Source organism: Chionomys nivalis, chromosome 23, assembly GCF_950005125.1.
Source record: "Chionomys nivalis chromosome 23, mChiNiv1.1, whole genome shotgun sequence".
Classification (NCBI taxonomy): Eukaryota; Metazoa; Chordata; class Mammalia; order Rodentia; family Cricetidae; genus Chionomys; species Chionomys nivalis.
In genome coordinates, this window is record NC_080108.1 from 35,037,527 (window position 1) to 35,054,526 (window position 17,000).

The 17,000-nt window shown below is 49.2% G+C and overlaps 1 protein-coding gene across 10 annotated transcripts in view; it reads left to right on the forward strand.

The window, feature by feature from the left end:
* The window catches only part of Nav2 (neuron navigator 2), a 635,485-nt gene that overhangs the window by 378,320 nt on the left and 240,165 nt on the right, over positions 1 to 17,000 (forward strand). For all 10 annotated transcript variants that reach the window (XR_009056140.1, XM_057756590.1, XM_057756583.1 and 7 more), the window contains exon 2: positions 15,857 to 15,974. Coding sequence is in view for 9 of the 10 variants with exons in the window: in XM_057756590.1 (XP_057612573.1) it covers positions 15,857 to 15,974 (118 nt within the window). In the remaining variant the exon portion in view is untranslated. The remainder of the gene's footprint in view (positions 1 to 15,856; positions 15,975 to 17,000) is intronic.

Genomic DNA, 17,000 nt, shown 5'->3' on the forward strand with positions numbered 1-17,000 from the left:
ACCCTGGCTGTCCTGGACCTCACTCTGTAGACCAGGCTGGCCTCGAACTCATATCCTCCTGGCTCTGTCTCTTGAGTGCTGGGATTAAAGGCATGTACCATACCTGCTCAGCTGTGACCCTGGCATATTTCATAAAGGGTACTACAGCCTCTTCTGCCCCTGGTCAGTACAACCTAGCTTCCCACTTGTGAAGAATCTATGGGTTCTTCACAATCTCTGTGTATTCACAGAGCAACGAGGCAAGATGCACTTTTTCTCCAGTACCTCCTTAGCATTCAGATGACTCATGCCACGCAGGGCTGACAGCAGTCTTGGACGTGGGCAGCATGGCAGTATGATCTAGCAAGCAGAAGGGTCACTTTGATAGGGTCTGAGAGAGTGGTCAGAGGCTATTGCCCCATCTCTGGGAGCTTATCCTTAGCTTATTCTTTAGAAATGATGTAGTGTGTCCTTCCCCAAGCTTCCCTAACCTCTCTGCAGCAAGCCTCAAGCCCAACTTCTTGGGACAGCTTTAGCATCTGAAGGTGGCAAGCCTTGTTTGGGGGAGGAGTGGCGTTCCAGTGTGCTCAGCGATTGCTGTGTATAACTGGCCTTACCACGGTGCACTGTCAAATGTTGAACCCCTACAGCATCTGCCTAGTGAGCAGACACTGTGTTGCAGGAATATGAGTGATGTAAGGGAAGACCTCTGACACAGGTTTGGGACCACCCTGCTGTGCTGAGGCCCTGACTCGGCGCAATGAAAATCTCCATGGAGTCAGCATCTCCTGCTTTTGTGTGTCCCAGGGATTGAACTCCTTTCACCAGACAAGCACAGCAAGTGCCTTTGCTGGTTAAGGCATCTTGCCAACCTTTTCCATCTTCTTGTTCCATCCTCCTGATGTGCTGACTCATCAAAGCAACAAGGTTGCCAGGGAGCTGGGAACGCGTTCCCTTGACTTTAGGTATCTAACACTATGTAGGCACAGCAGTAAACATCTCTTGGAGTTATATTACTTGACTCCTGAGCTCCAGACTCATGCCCTGTGGAATGAATTTCTTTTGAGGTAGAGTGTTAAAAATAGACTTCACAAAGAGGAGGCTATTAATGTGTTTTGAGCCTTGACAAACACAACCAGTGTGCATGGGTGGGGATTTCCATCCCCTGCTGAGCCTGGATAGGCAGGGGAGTCAGTTTCCCCATTTCCTAGATACCGCATACTTCCAGAAGTTTCCTCTAGAAATATCTCTCCGTCTTGGCTATCAGCATGAGCCAAGTTGACTCCTGTAATTCCCTTGTGACGTGATGGTGTATGGACCAAACTAGAAGACTTGGCCTGTGGTGTTGATGCTGATTGTGCTGACTCCAGTGCCCTTATCTATTCCATGGGACACACACAGGCTCCCTCTCTGTTTTCCAACATGGCTAGGGGTAGATTGTGTGAGTTCTGTAGATGGGAGGTAGACACAGCTCTGTTGCGAGGACTCTATTATTCCTGAGATGACGCCATCGGGGCTGCCTTCCAGGACTCTAGAATAAATAGTAAGCTGTGTAAACCTCCCTTTTGTGTCCAGGGCCGCCCTGTCCACTGGGGTAGGGGACAGCTCTTCTTCCTGGTAAAAGCCTATTGTGAAAAATACAAAACATAGCAACCTGGTCCCTCCAGGCCTGGGAGCTCTGACATCTGGGCTGGAGAATGGCCCAGGGCACAAGTCTCTTAGCTGTGGAGTTGCTGGGAAAGGCATGAGGCTCCTCCCATGTGGGGAAGGAGAGTGGGATGTGTTCCTAGGGTAGTGCAGTGCCAGCCACTGCTGGGAACTGTCTGCAGTCCAAAGGTTTTTGCTTGTTTCCTTGTTTTAATTTATGTATTTTCATTTTATGAACATTGGTGTTTTGCCATGTTTGTTGAATACTCTGGAACTGGAATTACAGTCAGTTGTGAGCTGCCATGTGGATGCTGGGAATTGAACCCAGGTCCTCTGGCAGAGCAGTCAGTGCTCTTAACCACTGAGCCCAGAGTTTTTAAAATTACTTCCACACAACTTTCCCACCCACAACACGGGAGTGTGACTCTCAGGCAGGTGCTGGATCTCTCTGATGAGCAACATGTGGTACTCAGACCCCTGAGGACAGCGTCAGACCTTCTGGAGTCTGGCAGTACCTTCCTGAGAGGTGTCCTGGTCCTTTACCACCCTCGTGCTAGCGGCCATGCTTGGCTGTTGACTTCCAGTGCTGTTGACCTGAGCCTCAGAGCAGGAGGAGTTGGAAGGGTGTGTGTGACTGGCCTGCCCTGGGTGTATGAAGAATCTGAAGCCAGGATTTGACTCTGGGTTTCAGGTCACACTCCACATGTAGAGTTCCCTGCATGTCACTCACATATGCTTGAGAGTTCGTGAATTTCAGAATAACTTCATCATGCCACGCCGGCTCTCCTAACCAAGTGCTTTGGGCTTGAAACATCTGTACCTGAGCATCTCAAAATGGTTCATGAACTGCTGTTAATGGATGATACATCCCTCAGGTAAAATGATCTGAATTTGTGTGCGTATGCACATATATAAATATAATGCACATGCACGCATATCATATTTCTGGGCTATAAGCAATCTAGCTTCCACTTTTTTTTTTTCTGGGTGAAACTAAAGAGGACCCTACTGGCTTGCCTTTGCCCTGTGCCCCAGCGCCTCTCTGGACTCGCTTTACCTGCAGCAGTCTGGGTGCATCAATCTTTCCTTAAACCACCAACCGCCACTCAGGGTTTTCGAGTGGAAACATGCTTTAGGCTGGCAGTCGGAAATTTTAATCAGCCCTATACACCTGCCTGGTGTCTGTGTGGCCCTTAAAAAGTTATGGGCCTGGAGAAATGGCTGCTCTTCCGAAGGACCTGGGTTTGATTCCCCAGGACCCACATGGCGGCTCACAACCCAACTCCAGTTTTAGGGGATCCGACGCACTTTCCTGGCTTCCACACCAAGCACATACGTAGTCATGGACACACATTCAAACAGAACACCCATGCACATGAGATACTAAAAAAAAAAAATCAGCTTAAGAAAATTGAACAACAAAACAAAAACCTTTTGTAAAAGGACAAAACAAAAACCACTCCTGGCAGGCTCTCCAGATACACCCTCCCTCACACACACCCTCCCTATGCTAAAGCCCAGGTGGAGCTGGAAATGCAAATGCTAGCTGGGGAGAGAACTCCCGTGCCTCTTCAGACTTCTCAGCCCAGATGGGAAGGAACAAGGGTTAGGTGAGGTTTGGTTACCCAAGGCAGGAAGGGCCAGAGCCAAGGCCAATGGAGGGGATGAGGTGCACCTGAGCAGGCCCCTTGGCGTGCCTCAGAGGTGGCAGTCAGTGCAGGAGTCGGGAAGAGCAAAGGAGACCAGTGCCGAGGCTGAGACTTGAGAAGCATCGGCCAGGAGGGATCTCTCCCTTCTCCAGGCACAGTGGAGCTGCAGAGGGCAGTTACAAGCTCACCGTGCACCCAGTGGATCCCAGGACCGGAACCAGGAATAACCTGACCACGGCTTTGACTTGTTCTTTCTGTGCTTTATGCACTGAGAAGCAGAACTTGGCATCTCTCTTGTTATTCCTAAATCCTCTGCTTGCCCTAGAAAACCGGGGAAGACACACAGATCCTGGGAAAGATTGTCCAGGAAAGAGTAGGTTGGGAAGAACCTGACTGGTTGGGGTACCCTCCATTTTGCCCCAATCACACAGTATCCCCTTCCGGCTGGCAGTCCCAAGCCCCGCCTCCCTCCCAGAATTCTCATGCGAAGCCTTTCCTCCTAGTTTCCTCTCCCTTGTGTTTGCATATTCATACTCTTCATCTACAAGACAAATCTCCCTCTTGGGGTGGGAGGAGGGAAAACAATAACTCACCTCCTTTCCGCCCCACCTGTGTTCGTTCACTCCACCGCCGCCCACACTTGGCTTTCAAGGAAGATGCCTTGTGGGCAGCCCTTGCCGGGCTCCCTCAGGGTGAATCCTCCCACTCAGCCAGGAGAGCAGCAGCACCTGCTGCTGACCCCAGGAACTTCAAAAACAGTAAGTCTTGTGAAATAATGGGCTCTGAGTTTTCATTACCACCTTAAAATGTAACTTAATTGTAAACGTTCATTACCACCTTAAAATGTAACTTAATTGTAAACGTTTATGATTTTAGAATAATGTCTAAGTGAGCCAGTTCCCGAAGGTCTCAGAAAAATTTTACCTTCCTCCGTCACTGTTCTTTTTAAACTGTGCTCTTGACATGTGTGATCAGGTGGGTCCTACAAGCATGGAAAGTGCCTCTCAGCAAAGTGCCTTCCGGACATCTCTTCCATGACTGGCTGGCTTAATGTACGTGAAATAACTTGTTTTGAGGGACTTTGAGATTTAGCAAGTGAAGGGCAACCAAGTCTTCTACCTCACCCATGCATCCCAACCCCCCATTCCACTGATGTCTTATTCCACACTCTGATAGATCTGAACATTCCCCAGTGTTCCTCCCGCACCTTCTCTGCACGTCCATCTCCAGCTCACGGCCCCCTCCCCAGTAAGTCACTCTGGGGCTGGGGTTGCCTGTGGAGTCCGTGGTGCCCTGGTATTTGAGATGCAGATTTGCTTTTTACTCTGGCTAGACTCCTAACTGCTGGCCACGTGGATGAAGTAAAAAGTTCTGTCAGGTGTTAAGTGGGCTGCCGCTGGCTTTCCAGCCAGGATGTGAGCAGGATTAGAGTATGCATTTGCAGGAATGGGGGCTAGAGAAGACTCCCCCAGTAGAAGAACACCCCTACCCCCCCCCCCGGACTGCAGGCCTTTGTCCACCGGGAACACCTGCTGAGGGACACGGGGGGGGGGGGGGGGGAGGGAACCCTCGACATTTATGAGCTGAAGGATGGCAACCAAGAAGAGGAACTAGAAGTTAAAGGTCCAAGTTCTGTGTTAGGTACCTTACACATGATGAAGCAGCCCTTGCCATGTGTAATTTAAGACTATTATCCCACTATACAGATGGGGAAACTGAGATTCATGGAGTCATGATTCACCTAAGGTCACAAAGCATCAGTATCAAGCCTTTCAGTTTTAAAAGTATGTTACAACTTAAATTGAAGGGATAGAGGGATGGCTTAGTGGTTTAAGAGTGCTTGCAAGGGACCCAGGTTTAGTGTCCAGAATCCACATGGCGGCTCATAACCATGTTCCAGGCATCTGATGCATTTTTCTGGTGTGCATACAGGTGTGCAGACAAAACGTTTTTGCACATAAAATAAATTGATCTAATATTTTTTTTCAAAATAAATAAAATGCTGCTTCCTGGGAAGGAGCTGACCTGAGATAACCCTTCAGAATTACTTCAAAATGGGGTCCTGAAGCAGGAGAGCAGGCCTTCAGATCCAAGGAGCAGCTTCACTGGGAAAGATGTATAACATGACAGGGGCCCTGAAGGAAGAAATTAACTAACTCTTCAGTCCCTGGGGTATCAGGAGAGACAACAGTATCATGACCATAGGCAGCCATAAGGTGACCTTATAGGGGCAAGAGAGCCTTCCCTTCAAATTCATAGAGCAAAGGGGGAGTCTGCTGTTAACAGATTGGGGGGGGCTTTATATCACGTGCTCTACCTTGGCCTGGGCTAGGTGCCAAGGGGCACTGAGGCAGACATTAGGTAGAACCATAAATTACTTTGCAACTAAAAGGAGGAGGGCCTGCAAAGCCATGATATAGCAAGCATGCTTTCTTTTTAAAAAATTTCAAAAACTTTATTTTATGTGTATAGATGTTTTATCTGCATGCACGTATGTGCACTGAGAACCCATAAAGTCCAGAAGAAGGTGCTAGGTCCCCTGGAACTGGAGTTAAGGATGGTTGTGAGCTGACATGTGGGTGCTGGGAACCAAACCTGGGTCCTCTGCAAGAGCAACAAATGCTCTTAACCACTGAGCTGTCTCTTTAGAAAAGTGGGGTGAGCCTAGCAGTGGTGGCCTGGTAGGCTTGGGGTTTATATCTCCTATCCCTGTTGGCCTCTCTTCCAGGTACTTTCAAGGAAAGGGGCATATTTTTTCTAGGAAGACCATGGTACCTAGAATTCAGTCCAAGTCAGTGCATAAGGATTAAGGCCATTCGTAGGGATTTAAGTAAGCCTGTGGCTGAAAAGTGCACTGGGGAAAGCACTCTGCACCTGCTCTTCTGATAAGGAATTCCCTGAAGCCAGTTTAAGCTGACCCAGCTGGAGTGCACCCCTGTCTTCTATTGTTCTTTATCTCTCCTTTTTGGGGGTCTCATTTATCAGCTCCTCCCAGAGCTAATCTCCTGCCTGACAGTCTGGTAGAAGACAGAAAGGTTTGCACTATGTCTGGGTTCTCACCACCCTTAGGTGTGGCCGCCCTGCCAGAAAGGTCCGTTGGTGTTTGTTCAAGGGAGGAGTCTGCTGCTCCTCAGCAGCTGCCCTAGCCACCTGCTGGGAGGACTTGATCCCAACCTTTACATCACAATGGCGGGTGAGGGAGAATCACCCAAATAACTTGGCACCCTGTGGATGGAGGAAGAGGGAGCTGATACTTGGAAAGCTCTGTTTGGTGACACTTGGCTCTCTGAGCCACTGGACTTTGTTGTTCTTACCTGCAGCCTAAGGTCGATGAGGGACCTGATTTTATTAAGAAGTATCCACTAAGAATTCCAGCATCCATCCTTATGTAGCCTTCTTTGCCTGTCCCAGGAGGCCCTGGGAGATGTGGAGACTCAGTTTACCTTTGAACTTCCTGCGTCAACCAGAGTTTTACTTGCTATTGGCTGCCCGAGCCCGGAGTGAGCATGACTTTCAGAGCCTGTTCTTGATTGATTTTTTTCTTCCTGTTTTATATTGGTTACTTTTCTCATGGCTGTGACTAAGTAGCTGACAGACAGCTTCAGAGAGAAAGCATGTATTTGGGCTCACAATGGAGGGTACAGCTCTCTAGGGCAGGAGCAGGAGGCAGTTGGACACATTGTATCCAGGTCAGGAAGCAGAGAGTAATTGACCCGGTTCAGCTCACAGTCTCCGTATTATTCAGTCCAGGACCCCAGCCCATGGAATAATGCTGTCCATATTCAGAGCCTCTTCCCTCTTCGTCTAAACCATTCTGAAAATTCCTTCATATACACACACACAAAGGCGTGTTTTCCTAGTGATCACAACCCCAGTCAATCTGATGGAGACACAGGGCAGTTACTTATTGAACATCAGTTTAACGATCTCCTGCTCAGTGTGCCAGGAAGCCTTTCAGGTGTTCAGAAAGTTCAGGCTAGCCAACTAGACTTCCTGCCCACCGCTCCTCCTGCAGTGGGGAGGGTTGCAGATGAGACGACAGTCAGGACTGGCACACAGCAGGGCTGGGTAGAGGCATGTGCCCCTGATACCTTGGTGGCTGTGCTCGGGTGAGTGAGTGGGCCAGCGCTTTGAATCCTGGGGAGTGTGGCGCAGAGCAGCAGGCGCTGTGGGAGAGCAAAGTGTAGGGAGGATGATCCTGGGCATTGCCTGTGGATTAACTAGGGGGTGGAGGAAGCAGACACCCACATGTTCATCCTTGAGATGTGGCCAGTCCCTCCCAACACCTTCAGCAGCCTGGCTTTGTATGTTTATTTATTTACTTATTTATTTCCAAAGGCAGGGTTTCCAAACTTGTGGAGTCACTGTGTACACTCACCTGTAGCTTGTTCATGTTCCCAGCATACAATGCTGCAATTGTGTGGCTCTGGGGCCTTCCCAGGCCCAACCTCAGCAGTCTCTGCACAGTGTCCCAAGTCAGCCTGGCCCCACCGACGGGAAGAACAAGGGGGACTTCACCCCTGAGCACAGCCCTGCCAAGGTGCCGTGTGTTACGGTGGCATTTTATTCTTGTTCTCCTGATGCCATTGTGAAATTATGTTTGCTTGATTCCTTGGTGACATGGGAAGTGTCAGCGTCCCTGTGCAGATAGGTCTGTCAGTATGCAGTGACAAGTGTCTAGCCCCTTTCCCAGGGACGGGTGGCGCTGTGATGGCTATTGTGCAACCACCCCCTCTCACAGCTTTTCCCACACTGCCATGACACGTCGTGACCCCCTGTGGCCTGTGGCTTCAATGTGAGCCCCTCACAAATGGTGCCAGGCCCTTAGGCACCCCAGCCACCACTGCCCTCTCTCTTCTGCACTGGGGAAATCCTTGATTTTTATGCTAGTAGTTTTTCTCAGAGTGCAACCAAATACCCACCAGAAAGCAACTTGAAAGAAGGGTCTTTTGACTATGGGAATGGTGATGGTGGAAGTCCGAGTGGCTGGTCACCTGGGGGTCCACGGCCAGGAAGCAGAGGGATGCTATGGGAACTCCTTCAGCCAATGGCCTTTGGGATGCTGGCCCACTTTGGGTGTGGTCTTGGGTACTAGATATGGGCTATTGTGGGACTATTTTATTATAAATTCCAACAGAGGGAGATGGATGCAGGCATTCTGTTTGCTTTCTCCTTTTTTCCTTCTCATTCAACCTGAAACGCCAGGCCATAGTATGGTATTGTCCACGTTCAGGGTGGCTCTTTCTTCCTTAGCTAATTCCCTGTGGGATGATCTTCACAGGTGTCTTCTAGATGATTCCAGATCAGTTGACAATAAAAGTTCACTGTCACAAGGTCTTAGTGTCTTAGTTTGGGAGAAATGATACCTTCCTCAAAGGCAAGATGAGAACAAAGGAATCCCTCGCTTGCCAAGTGTCCATATGGTGTGTTTGCTCAGTGCACCGAGGCACACGTGCAGCCCTCAGGTAAAGCCCAGCTCTTGGTGACAGACTAAAGTCAACATTAACACACAGCCATGCCACTCCAGTGCCTTGCTCCGTGGTTTGCATGCAGTCCCTTGGGAAGTAAGGCATGCACGGTGGTGGGTGTTGGGAGTAAATGTATTTGGTGGTGATGTAGGCAAGATTGCTGCAGGTAAGAGGGGGAACCCAGTGGGTGCCACCCTATACCTGCTGCCTTCTTCTGAGTCCAGACAGGGATGCATGCCGGTGCTACTTGCTGGCTCTATTCGGTGTACCCCAGGAACAGAGGCTGGCAGTAGGGTGCACCTGTGCTCAAGTCGGGAGGTACAGAGAACCCAGTCAATCTCAGTGCTTCTCCAGTCCAGCTTTATGGTGGGGTCCTCTCAGTATAGGAGTCAAGCCTTTAAATCAGCCCTAAGGTCCATAGGGTCTCCCCACCTCTGTGTTTTCCTTGAGGCTAAGTTATGTCAAGACACTGAGCAACTCCTGCTCTTTTTTTTTTTCTGAGATAGGCCACTATATAGCTCAGGTTAGCCTCAAATTGTCTTCCTGTTTCTGCCTCCCCACTGCTGGGATGGTAGGCCTCTACCTACCAGGCTGCTGGTGATATATGATGTTCAAAGACTGCCAGTCTTTAAAGGAGAGTCTGTCCAACTTAAAGGGTCCTAGGGGCATCCCAGGGTACATCACAACAACCTTGTGTTTGGAGTGATGCCCCTGGGTAGCCAAGAAAAGGGGAAGTTGTGGCAATTAAAAACAGGCTCTGTTATAGTTCTCAGTGTAATCTCTTTGGAAAGATTGACAATTGAGTAGCTAAAAAAATGAGAGGTTCTGGAAGAGGTGCCTCTTGCTGCCACCAGAAATGGCATTTCCTCAAAAGCCCAGCATCTGACTTGAGTATTAACAACAGCGTTGTATTTAAAGTACAGGGTTCCAGACACTGACACTGTTAGCTGGTTATATATGTGATTTCATCAAGTGTCTGAGGTACCTGTGTGGCAGCTGAGACCCACAGGGTACAAGATCCACCGAAGGACCCACAACTGGGAAGGTTAAATGTAGCTGGGCCTGGTTCACATGCCCATCCAAGGCTGCAGACATTCTAGATTTGAGAGAATAGAGTGATGTATCACATGTCCAGGATGGGAGTGGAGCTTGGGCACCAGGGTGCTCTAAGAACAGTGGGCAGAAATGAACTCGAATGGGCAACCGAGGAGCAGAGCTGGTGTTCTGGCCCAGCTCCGCTGTGCTGCACAGCCCCAAACAGAAGATCATGCTTCTCTCTGCTCAACCCCTTTCTCTCTGTTCGGCTGGCGGTGCAGAAATGCATGTGTCACCCTTACCCTGGGTAAGAAATTCGCATTTTTATTCCCTTTAAGCATTGGCCTTGCTATAGTCAAAACCTGTGAGATCACCCCATCAGCTGGTACGCCATCATTTTCGTCACGCAGGGTAATCAGAGCCAAGACTCTTGACTGACTGCACAGTACTAAGGCAAGGGAAACATGTATTCTTGATAGTGTGACCAAAGTCTTGACCCAAAGCCAGACAACAGCTTCTCCTTCACAGCGAACGCGCAGGAAGCAGCTGCAGATGTCAGATGACTGCTCTGTCCGATCACCAGGCTCAGTGTTGGTATTTCCTTCCAAGACACCTCTTACCCCAGTTCCCAGGAATAGCTCTCTTGGTACCCTGCCTTCTGTCGGAAGCCCCAGCTTGTATTTCTAGCCTGCTCCCCATGCCTCTATTCTTGCTCTGCTGGTGCAGTTTTTTTTTTTTTATATTTATTTATTATGTATACAATATTCTGTCTGTGTGTATGCCTGCAGGCCAGAAGAGGGCACCAGACCCCATTACAGATGGTTGTGAGCCACCATGTGGTTGCTGGGAATTGAACTCAGGACCTTTGGAAGAGCAGGCAATGCTCTTAACCTCTGAGCCATCTCTCCAGCCCTTTTTGTGTGTGTGTGTGTGTGTGTGTGTGTGTGTTTGTTTGTTTGTTTGTTTTGTGGGATTCCTCATTACAAAACAGCCTCCCCTCACTTGAGAGCTAACTGCAGTTCAAACGTGGAGACACAGTGCCAGTGTCGTCTGGTAATCAGATCCTTGACTTCACTGATTGTCAAAAACCTCCCTTTTGGGTTTCAACTCCAACTACGGAGACTGATATGGAGCGAGGGGCAAATGAACTTGGCTCTGGAATCCTGCCAGGGACTGTAGAAAGCCCCCGTTTGCTGCCTGGGCCTTCCTCCTCCCCTTCCGTCTCCTGTTTACTTTGACAGCAGCTTCTCTAGAAATGTCACCTGTGCATGCAGAATCTTTGAGTAAAGGGTTGGGGAAATGGAGGTCAGTGACCTGGAGAAGTGATGTGTGCTTGGGCACCAGTGTGAGACTGTCCTGGGGCCATTTTACCTTGGACTAGTTTGATGATTTGCAATCCAACTGGGGATGGTGGTTTTCTGCTTTCTTTCCCACTAAAACTTTGCTGTGTTGAAAACTCAAAGGTCCCCTTTTGGGGCCAAGCAAGGATTATTGAATGTCTGCGCAAAGCAGCAGTGGCTTCCAAGTCCCATAGTTTGGAAGAAGGAGAGCCTTGGAGACACGGTTTTGGCTACCCAGGCCTCAGGTTCTCTCCCCGGCTTGAAAACTTTCAAACACACTTTAAGCCGGTGTTGCAGAATTGTTGAAGCCAAGGAGTGGGCCAGGGATGGATAGTTAGGGGCTCTGTTGCTGTGATGAAATGCCATGACCAAAGCAAGGTGGGGAGGAAAGGGTTTATTTGCCTTACACCTTCACATCATAGTCCAGCATGGAAGGAAGTCAGGGTGGGAACTCAAACAAAGGCAGGAACCTGGAGGCAGGAGATGATGCAGAAGCCATGGAGGGGTGCTGCTTACTGGCTTGCTCCCTATGGCTTGCTCAACCTGAGACCAACAGCCAGGGTGTCCCCCATCCACATTAGTGGCCCTCCCATACCAATCACTAATTAAGAAAATACTTTACAAACTTGCCTGCCTACAGCCAGATTCTCCTCTCCCTCCATGCCACAAGACAGAATTTCTCTGTATAACAGCTCTGGGTGTCCTGGAACTCACTCTTTAGACTAGACTGGCCTCGAACTCGCAGAGATCCACCTGCCTCTGCCTCCTTGAGAGCTGGAATCAAAGGCATGTGCCACTACCACCTGGCTGCAGGGGAGAAGGTCAAGGCCTGCTGAAGTCTCATGCTCAGTGGGCTAGTTTCCCTTTAATATAGCTATCCTATCTATCTATCTATCTATCTATCTATCTATCTATCTATCTATCTATCTATCTCTATCATCTGTCTATCATCTATCTCATGTATCATCTATATACATGCATACATACATACATACATACATACATACATGGGATTTATTAGAGTGTCTTACAGGCTCAACAATGGCTATCTCCTGATAGAAAGTCTAGGATCCCAGTAGTTGTTCAGTCCAGGAGGAAGGATGTCTCAGCTGTTCTTCAGTAGATGCTGGGATCTCAAAGAACGAGAAATAGGCCCTAATGCCAGAGAAGGAATGAATTTGCCAGTAGGAGTAAGGGCAAGCAGGCAACGGCTTTCTTCGTCTATGTCCTTATATAGGCTGCCAGCAGGAGGTGTGGCCCAGATCAAAGGTGGACCTCACAAGATTCAGATTTGGGGTGGGACTTCCCACTTCAAGGAAAATCCCTCTCAGGTGTACCCGGCTACTTGGGTTTTAGCTAATTCCAGATATAGTAAAGTTGACAACCAAGAATAGCCATTATACCTATTCCCTCCTCTTTACAAAACATTTCTAATGTACCTGTGTGCTTTGCCTACCTGTATATATGTGCGCTATTTGTATGCAGTGCCTGCAGAGGCCAGAGGAGGGGCTTGGACTCCCTGGAGCTGAGGTTGTGTAGCAGATGGTTGTTAAGTCACTATATGGGTGTTAGTAATCTAATGCCCCCCCCCCCAGCCTCTGGAAGAGCAGCCAGTGTCCTTAATCTGAGCCGTCTTTCCAGCTTCCTTACCTCTTTTTAACTTATAAAGAAATTCTGGCTTGAAGACTCACCAAGAGCCCACATCCTCAGTTTGCGTGGGTAATCACCTTCCCAAGACCTGCTCTTTTTCATTCCATTCAGGTTAAGCCAGCAGGCACAGAATGGCCTCCTGCCATGTGCCAACTTCTCTGAGAGGCTCTGCCAGACATGCGAAGATGGGCCAGATGTGGTGGTTGCCCACGTCTGGTGCTGGGGACTTGGCGTTTGGATCAGGAAACTAAGAGTGATTTCATGGAAGGGCAGGCCCTGGAGTAGAGCCAAGGAAGCCCCGAATGGGTCAGGCAGCAGCAGTGTGGAGACAGGAGAGCTGATGAGTTTTCCTGGACCGGATCGTAGTGATTGCTGCTGAGTGTTTTGCTCGGTGCAGGCATGTCAGCTCACTTGTTCTTGGGAGCACAGACTGGCACACTCTATTAGGAGGAGCGGGTTGCACATATTTGAGGTTTTATGGTTCAAAGATCTCTGTCACAACTGCTCAGCCTTGCTTTAGTGGCATGAAAGCAGCCAGAGACCACAAAAGGATGTGGCTGTGTCCCATGAACTTTACTAACAGAAACAGGTGCCCCGCTGGCATTAGTCTGGGCCACGACTTGCCAGTACCACCTTATATTTGGTATAGTCCTCATATTATGAGTGATGAAGCTAAGTGTGTTGGTTTGAATGAGAATGGCCCTCATAGGTTCATATATTTGAATGCTTGGCCCCTAGTTGATGAAACTGTAAGCGAGATGTGGCCTTGTTAGAGGATGTATGTCACTGGGGGTGGGCTTTGAGTTTTCAGAAGTTCACAGCAAGTCTAATCTCTCTGCTGCTTACCTGTGGGCCAGATGTAAGCCTTCAGCTACTGCTCCTGTACCTGTCTGACTGCTGCCCCGCTCCTCATCCCTTAGCTTTCTCTGAATTGAGTGAATTAAATCATATGGATTACATGCATTGAAGATGAGCCTGGGAACGTATGTAGCTCAATTGGTAGAGTGGTTTCTATCATGTATGAAGCTGTGAGTTTGCTCCCCAAAACTGTGTAGCAGCATGTATGGCCATGCTCACTTGCCTTCTCACCACTGAGCAGGATGATCAGAAGTTCATACTGTTAGTTCAGTCTTAGCTACATGAGACCTAACCCAAAACAAAGTGAAAACCAAGAAAATGCAAGTGTAAGGTCTCTTTCTTTACCAGATCTCTCTCTCTCTCTCTGGTCTTAGGTAACTGGCAGTCTGGGGAGGAGTCAAATGTGCCTGTAAGAGCTGGTCACCAAGCTGTTCAGTAACAGATTCCTGTGAGCCTCCAGTCTGCATGTGGGGCTCCGTAATGGAAGCTGCATTGTCTAGTGAGTGGTAGAGGAAGAAGCGGCTTCCTTCGCCTCTGAACCAAAATGTACAGTCTTGTTGCTTCTTGGGGTGTCCCAGGGTTGAGCAGCTAGATATGCTGCCTATCCACAAAGGCTGTACCCTAGTTTTCCCCAGAAGCCTTAGGAACAGCACCCCCAACAAGGATGGCGTGTCAGTTGATGTTCTACTCTGCAAGCTTTTTGAATTCTTGGTCAGATCCACCGGTGGAGGGTGTAGGCATGAGAAGGTTTGGATGTGAGCCTGTTGCTTTCGACCAGTTGGGAGAGTGTTGTTCTTTCTTTTGAGCCGTCATTCATATCACCGAGAAAGGTGGGAGACCTGCAAGAACCTATGTGTCCATCCTCACCCCACATTCCCTTACAAGCTCAGAAATAAACATAGCTCTCTAAATCGTTGGGGAAATATCTGGAAGTCTTTTCTGGTGTTGGATGAGTTTTCTTTGCTTCCCTTCTGAGAAGAAAGTATCCTTTTGCTCTGAGGAGTCTGTGACGTAGAAGAGCAGGTGTTCTAACCCTCCCCCTCCCCCCAGGGATCTGCTCTCCCATGGGTCACCCTGCTTCTGCCTTCTGGGCCACTGTGCACATTGATGTATTTAAGGATGTGGTAGAGTGCTCCCCCGAGCATTCCAGCCATCATCCTCTTGAGAGCACTCTGTGACTACTCACAGGAGCCCCACAAGATCGGCTCTCTGCTTGCTGATGTTCGTCCATAGGAGTGGGGAGAGAGGATCTCTGACCCTCTGCTGAGATTCCAGCTGCTCCCTATCCACCTTCTGGCCAGTTGTATATAATTCTGCCGTGATCGCGTTAGCTCTGTGGCCAAGGGAGGTGCTAAAGTGTATACTCTGCAGATGACATCCTTGCAACCATGGGGAAATGGTCATCATGCAGAGATGAGCCTTATCAGAGTCATGGCTGCTTTGAGATCACCAGTGTTCTGTAAGCAAGCCCAGCAAATTCACTGGTTCTCCAAGTTAGACACTGGTACATTCATACTTTTGTGGTTGGTCCTTTATAAGGTTTGACATCTATCTCTCCAGGGAAAGAAGGTCCCACAGCAGGTATTGGAAGTGGCTGGGTCTTATCTGTAGAATCACGACAGTAAAAATGGTTGCTGGCTTTGAATTAGCCTGGCTAAATCTTCAGTGATGGCGAGGCCACAGTTAGCTCTGTTACACGTGTGTGATGGCAGTACTCTGTCTTTCCTTCTTGGCTGCTTCACAAGGGAGCCAGACTCCTGGGAACTCTGCTCGCTCAATAGCCCTCCTTGCCCTGAAATGGCCTGTTGAAAGAGGCCCATTGGGTGGTAACCTCCCCATACGTTTTTTCCATAAAGTGTAAAAGATGAGAAGGGATGGGAGAGGCCCCGCTTGTGTTCAGCGCTGCAGTGTCTCAAAGCTGTCTGGGACAAACCGTTAGTTCCTTGTCCCCTGGCCTATTCAGGTCTCTGCATGTTTTGATGCTCTCTTTAGCTTTTCCCTAGGCCCTGACACAGCCTTCTCAATAGACCAGGACTTTTGCAGCTAGCTGAATGCCTCGCCAGCACAATGCCCTGAATGTTAATGGCTCTGGCGGCTCCGGAGTTCGCCAGCTGCCAGTACCAGCAGGGCAGTGACTGTGGCACCCAGGCATGGGTCCCAGCAGTTGCCACTGACCCTGTCGTGGGCTCTGCCCAGATTCCTGAAGTTGCCTGTGTGCTTTTTTTTGTAGATCTACACTGATTGGGCCAATCATTACCTCGCCAAATCTGGCCACAAACGCCTCATCAAGGACCTCCAGCAAGATGTGACTGATGGCGTTCTCCTGGCCCAGATCATCCAGGTTGTAGGTAAGTTCATATTTCCCTTTGACAGCTAGTGGGTTACAGCCAAGACAGTCCAGAAGGGTACAGTGGGCTGAGGAAATGGGAACCCCCGATGTCTCTGCCCCCACATGTTGACCATTCTCTCTGTTTTCTTTCGATTCTGATTGTGTGGAGCCCAGCTTGTTCTTTCTGATAAAATTCAGCAGGGCTAGAGGTATGGCTTGTTTGGTAGAATGCTCAACTAGATTGCAAGCCCCTGGTTCCATCCCTAGCACTGCATCAACCCAGTACGGTGGTGCATGTCAGTATACCATTTTGACGAACTAGCACGTAGAGGCAGGATCAGACTTTTAAGGCCATTCTTGGCTACATAGTAAGTTTGAGGCCAGCCTATGCTCCCCAAAGAAGAACAATCACACAGAATCACCTGAATTATCTCAGGGCAAAGAATGCCCAAAGTCAGAGGGGGAAAACTGGGGCTTTGAAAGGGACACTGTACCTGGTGTTTGCCTCCTGTCTGACTCCCTTTCCTCAGCTCACACATTCCTTTTTGGAAAACTTTGGGCATACTTCAAAAAGGAAAAGAAAATACAGGGCTGTTTAATCCTGCCTATCCTAATTGGGGCTGAGAAATCAAAGACTAAAGCTCAAGAGATGGCTGGTGGTCGCTGGTTTTAATACCAAGGCAAAAGAGCTTGAAGAATGGAATGTTCACGCCTTGGACCTGAGCCGGCAGGGGCAGGCGTATCAGTGGGTAGATGCCAGTCATGGCACTGCCTTGAGTCTGCAGTCCTGCCTGAGGGTCGTAGCCTTGGCGGTCTGTTAGTGAGCATTATCGGTTGCTGTCACCATCAGTTGTGGCAGCCCGTTCGTGCCAGGGAAGAAGGTACAGGGAACGTACAGCGCCCCAGCTCCTCTGGCTATTGTGAAAAAACTGCTTTTCCTTCAGCCGTGAGAAGTAAGTGAGTTTCAGGGTTGAAGCTGTGCTAATGTTTTGCAGGGAGATCCGTAGAAACACAGGCAGTGGGCCTAAGCTAAAAGTGGGTACTG